This window comes from Chaetura pelagica, unplaced genomic scaffold (assembly GCF_000747805.2).
Source record: "Chaetura pelagica isolate M959 unplaced genomic scaffold, ChaPel_1.0 scaffold363, whole genome shotgun sequence".
Classification (NCBI taxonomy): Eukaryota; Metazoa; Chordata; class Aves; order Apodiformes; family Apodidae; genus Chaetura; species Chaetura pelagica.
Window position 1 is genome coordinate 2,889,734 of NW_009952720.1, and position 6,089 is coordinate 2,895,822.

Below are 6,089 nucleotides of genomic sequence, written 5' to 3' on the forward strand. Positions count from 1 at the left end.
GCCGGTGGCCGCGCCGGGCTGGCAATGAGCTCATCCTTTTCTCTGAGCAGCTCCTCGCCTGCCCTGCCTTTCTTGCTGTCGGTGCCGGAGCCCTGAACATCCCTCCCCGTTCCCTCGCTCCCCTCCCGCCCTCCTCCTCTGCCATTTTCCCTGCTTTTACATCCATGTTTTCTCCGGTTTGGTTTTCAAACCGACCCCGGGCCCCTCGGTTCCTAGCAGAGATGCTTTTCCCTCCCCAAACGGAGCTGCTGTAGCCCCGGCCCCGTTCTCAAGGATCCTCGAACCTGCTGCTCAAAGCCTGTTCTTCCCACACTCCGGATACCTACCTGCTTCCCGCCCATGGAAGAAGGGCTGCCTTGCAAAACCCCAGCTGCCAAGCTCACACCCCCTGTCAAAAAGTCCCAGGACATGCACGACGAGAGGAGCAAGCTGGTGAATGAGTATGCGTGTCGGGTGCTGGAGCTGCTGGGGATGGGGCATCGCCTGTTCGTGCCTCGGCTGCTCGCGGTGAGACCACATTTTCTTGCAATCAGTTCATTTGCCATCTTCCCTCCCAAACCTGCTTCCCCCCCTCCCCTCTCTTCGCAGAGACAAGGAGCCCTCTTTGTTGTTGTTGGTTGTTTTACCTTTTGGCTTTTCATGATCCATCTCTTAAAGCGCTGAGTCTTTCTGGTGTTGCTTGGCAGGGCTGGAAGCCAGTCCTGCTAATGGGGACTGGTTCCCCTCCTTACCTAGCTTGAAGGGTTCACAACCAGGGCTGCCTTGTAAAAAGAAATAAGAATAAAAAGTCTTTTCCTAAAGCCAGGAGTGCTTTTGTTCATTGTCCTTGTGATTTCAAATAAGCTGCACACCCAGTCTACTCTTAAATACTGATGGCAAGTGTGTTAACGTTCAGCATTTCAGCTACTTGTGACATCAAAGGTGAGGTTTAAGCATTCAGAAAAATTCAAGCTATGTGGATGTGTTTTGGTTTTCTGCTGTTTCTGTGTTTGATTTTGAAAAGGCAGTTGCTACTGTGTATAAAAGTTTAAAATACATGTCTAGAATTACCTGGGAAAGAAATTGTTAAAGGTGGGTTTATGCATCATGGCAAATGATGTCTGGTTGTGAGGTGGCCTGAAATCAGTGTGGTGTGTTAGAGTACAGAGAAGTGCACCTTCATCATTTCCACTGCTGTACAAAGCAGACTCAAACCCTCAGAACGTTGGGGAACCCAGCAGTCAGAACCCAGTCCTGGCTGGGCACGCTCTGGGCACTGCCTGCAGCTCAGAGGTGCTCTCAGTGCACTGGATGTCATTTCTGTGGTGCACATAAAGAGCTGCTGTTACTGATCCCACCCCATATTCCAGCCTTCCCTTTATTCCCATGCCTTGTGCACACCTGTACTGTAGTTCTGCAGCACTGTGACACCGAAAGGCACCCCGTGTTCTGCAGCAGGCTCAGAACTGAGTGTGCTCTGGGTGTTGGGGGATCAGTGTGAAAAATATAAAATGGTGGGTGGATGAACCAGCGTGTCCCTGCACTGTGGGGTGTTAGATTAAAAATGAAATAAAAATAATCATCAGCTGATAGCTAGTTGAAGTGCAGGTGACTGTGGCTGTCTACAGGCACTTGTAGACCTGGGTGTAGTGGCTGGTGAGGCGTGGCTGAATCTGTGGGCTGTGTAAGCATTACTGCAGGTTACCTGCAAGTGGCCTCCTGCATCCCATCTGCTGCTGGAGTGCTGAGGGCCAGGACTGCCAAATCCTTCTGAATTGTTTAGTCACGAGCTCTAAGGAAAGCAGAGACGAAACCACTAAGCTTTTTCTCACTTGACTTAATCAGGCTTTGTGTCAGGCCCTCCAGATGGAGAGTACCAGGAAACTCAGCACACTTCATCACCCGGCAGCCTCTCGGGGCTGGATGGCGTCATGTTAGTTATCAAAAGGGAAAAAGGGGGGGAAAGGCAAAACAATATAAATAATGCTTTTGTTACTAGAGAGTAATGACTTGTGGAGACAACGTGATTCCCTGACAGGTTTTATTTGCTACATATACCTCTTCTGACATGTATCCCTTTTGACATATACCTCTTCCACAGAGGAGGAGACACTGTGATGCTGACAAGTTTTTTAAAATGAGAGTTCTTTGAGGAGCAAGAATTTGTATTTTAACCAGAACTGAAGGTGCTTCAAACCCCCAGTGTTTTATAAAATGAAAAACTAGATTCTTTTTTACATGCCTAAGCTTCTCACTCTGCTGTGGGTTTTGGGAATAAATGCCTAGGTTGGGCAGAATATGTGTTGCTGTGAGAAATACAATCTGCAACCTTCATGCCAGCCTCAGAAAAATTCAGCTCACCTACTAACTGCCTTAGCTGGCTGTGATGATGGGCAAGTGAAACAGCACTAATTCTGGGTGGGATGAAGTCGTAGATTTTGGTTTTGCCCTTATCCATGTTCATGAGTGTATTATGTGGCAGAATGAACAGCACCTTTGTAAGTCTGGGGTTTTTAGAGGTAGAACAGGGTTAGAATTTTGAGCAGAGGGCTGCTGCTGGCTGTACATAAGATAATTGCCATCTTTATGGATGCCAACTCATTGTGCACAAAACCCATTTTTTTTTCCATAATGAGCCACAGATTTTTATTTAGGAAAAAGTGTTTCTGACAGAATCGTTTTCATGGTAAAGAAACAGACATAAGCCCTGCCAGCATGAGGAGTCTGGTGATGTGTTGTGCTGGAAGTGTGTGCCAGCCTAACTGTAGCGCCGTAGCTTTTCCCATCATACCTTCCTTGCATCCCAAGTTTATCCATCCTCCCTCTCCTAGGCAGAACAGAAGGGCAAATTCATCCTCATGGAGTCACTGACCTGATGGTCACATCTGTGGCTCATGTCTCAGGGCAGCACAGGGCAACATACGGAGCTGCACTTGTGTTGCTGCTGGTGGAAGAGGAAGCAGCAGGTTAGAAGACACAGCTCACACACCTTGATTTTGTGTTGCAGATCTTCTTCAGAGAACTTAAAGCCACATTGTGTGTGTTATAAATTAAAGACTTATGTTCTGAAAAGCCAGTGTAAGGGTACTTGCAAGCATTTTGAATTTACCAGTAGTAAACTAAGTGATGGAGTAGAGCGTGTCCAAATCCTTTTCACTAACCCAGTCTTGTTCCTGACACATCTTCATGGAGGTGAAGAACTCACTGACATTCTGTAGAAATTCTAAAGAGATATATATTGTATATGCAGAATTCTATGGAAATTAGTAATTTTTATCTGTTCGTATGAAGAAGGATTAAATTAAGAAAATGTAGGGTGGTTCAGCCAAAATTTCTTCTGCTGTATTCCCAGGTTGGAATAGGAGTTTTAGTTGATATAGTCAGTAGTAAATGAGACTGCAAAATTAGTAAATGAAGACAGATAAATTAAATTAAATTAAACATTCAGGTATTTGTCCTTAATCTTAAGCACATTTTCCTAGGTATCTTTCAGAAAGTGGTAATAAAATTACTTACTTAAATATTTTCTTTCCAAAATTAACATCATTTAAGTCCAGTTTTGTTCCTGTTTCCTGAATATTTGCAGTTTTCCAGAACTTTACATTTGAAAACCTCCCTAGTACTTCTGGGAAAGGGCTTTCCCTTAGTTGTAACTAATCCATACAAGATCATTTTATTGAATATATTGAAATGCTTAAGTTATGTGGGAAGGACATTTGAGGGCATATTTAGCCAAACCCTAGCAAGCAAGCTGAGACTTTTTAAAGATAGTGTTATTGTCATAGTTCCTCTTTTGCCTGGTTTTAACCAAAAATATGATAATTTGAAAACTATGTCTAGAAATGCCATGCACCAGCCAAATTTGAATGATTGGTTCATTAACCTTACGGATGGTTTAGTGAAATATGTTGTTGATGAATCCCACCAGCTGAGTGACACAAACCAACAGATTCACAAATCTCTGCCTGTCAAACAGCTGCCAAAAGGTCCCTGAGATGTCTTCATGATTTATTGATTAAAATCACAAAATGTCAAGTAATGTGAATCTTGGGATGCCAATATTGCTATTTTTAAATGTTCTTCTGTGCTGCGTGTGCACACACACAAACACACTGGGTTTGTGTTGCTTCCTGGTTTTAAACAGTACATGGAGAGGTTAGTTTGCAGAAAACACACAAGGTAAGCAACCTGGTTAGTGTTGCTTTCACAGTATCACTTTGATTTGTGATTTTAATGGTGAGACGAATTTTTTGATAAACCAATTATTTTAATGAAATTAAAATATTAAGCAACATGGAAAGAACTTTATAGGTTCTACCACTCATTTTGTCAAATTATACAATGTGATGTTTTACCATTCTTGCTAACTATAATATCAGTTCAGCAAACTCTGTCACATTAACTTCTTATTTCTATGATTCACCATTATTCTTATGGGATTTGCATTGACTAACTTTTTTTCCAGAGTTGAAACTTCAAAATTCTCAATAGTTATAACTTTAGGAGAGTAATTTGTTTGGGGGCTGTTAAATATTGTTATAATAGAGATTCAAGCAGAAGCCTAGAAAAATTAAATCTAACTTGAAATGTTTTATATGCAGTTGCTGTTTTCTGACATATTTGCCTCTGTCTTTTTTGGTATTTATTTTTAAATGAAGTGCTATGGACATAATGGATAGGTACATCTGCTTTTCTGAAGTTTGGCAGGGTAGTTTAATTGTTGATGATTAAATTTTTTAAGGTTTTTTCCCCTCCTCTGATTTCTTAAACAAATTCCCAAACACAATGCATTATGCTAAGAAAAATAAATTAAATAGACAATTAAAATGTTCAGCCAGGGTCTGTGGGAAGAATTCTGCCTTAAGATAGGATAGCTGAGCCTCTGATAACATGTTAAAACTTTGGCAAAGTGTGTGTTTGGTGTTTGCTTTCTGCTGGGAGCAACTGTCCAAAGTCTTAATTGCAAATGCCTTCCCGCTCTGCTGGAAAGATGGAGCCTGACTGGGAGATTCCCCCATCTTCAGCACTGATGTATCCAAGTATCTTTTCTGTGAAACCCAGAGCAGCAAAATGGGTTTTACAGGTTGGCTGGTGCCTGTTTATACCTGGGGTTGGACTTGTGTTGGGGTCTGGGGTTTGGAGGAGGATGAGAGAGGCTGTAGTGGTGTGAGGACAAGGAGGGGACTGGAAAGGCAGGACAGCTTGTCTCTAAAGAAGATACACAATTTATAGAATCATGGAATGGTTTGGGTTGGGAAGGACCTTAAAGATCATCCAGTTCCAACCCCCTGCATGGGCAGGGACACCTCCCACCAGCCCAGGTTGCTCCAAGCCCCATCCAACCTGCCCTTCAACACTGCCAGGGATGGGGCAGCCACAGCTTCCCTGGGCAGCCTGGGCCAGGCTCTCACCACCCTCAGTGTCATAGGGAAATCTATTGGAATTGTGTAGCAACCAGAGGTGTTGGCACCACTGAGAGGAAAGGAGACAAATGGCTTTCAAGTAACCTAGTTACCAAACCATTTATTGCTCTTCAATCCACATTGCCCTGCTACCCCTTGCCCAGGAGGGGCCTGGTGCCAGGATGTGCTGCCCATGTGGTCAGTTCCTCCCACCAGGCTCTGCAGCTGCCAGGTCATCCTAGATACTACCCACTGTGGATGGAAAACTGTCATCTGGTCTGAAGTGTAGCAAAAGCATATCTAACCTCACTGGAACCCACCCAGGAGAAACAGGATGGTGGAAGAGAAGATGGGTCATTGGCCATCCTGTGTTTGGGAGTGGGTCAGATTAGTTAGATACCCAACTGCACCAGCTTTCTGTCAGCACTGCATCTCTCTTGTCTGGTTGAGTCCTCCTGCCAAATTTTTGTGGACAGAACCAGATGTGATCATGTTGAAAGCTGAACATTTCTCATCAGCATCCTGAAGGCAGCTTTTCTTGGGTCCCTGCAGTGATGACCCAGCAGCTTCCTTGGCTGTGAATGAAGGGAGGATCAGATAGGTCTTGGGAGAACTGTGGGGATTTTGATGGCAGAAAGTGGTCTGCCTTACAAAATGCTGCAGTACTGGGGAGACAGAACTGCTGAGGCTACTCCAGTTGTATTTGGA

General features: G+C 44.0%; 1 protein-coding gene across 2 annotated transcripts in view; it reads left to right on the forward strand.

Moving 5' to 3' along the window:
- The window catches only part of RABGAP1L (RAB GTPase activating protein 1-like), a 225,654-nt gene that overhangs the window by 155,729 nt on the left and 63,836 nt on the right, over positions 1–6,089 (forward strand). Inside the window, exon 1 of one of the 2 annotated variants that reach the window (XM_009994659.1) lies at positions 340–507. The exons of the other annotated variant lie outside the window; for it this stretch is intronic. Within the exon in view, the coding sequence (XP_009992961.1) occupies positions 340–507 (168 nt within the window). Of the gene's footprint in view, positions 1–339; positions 508–6,089 lie in introns of those variants that run through there. 2 annotated transcript variants of the gene reach the window in all.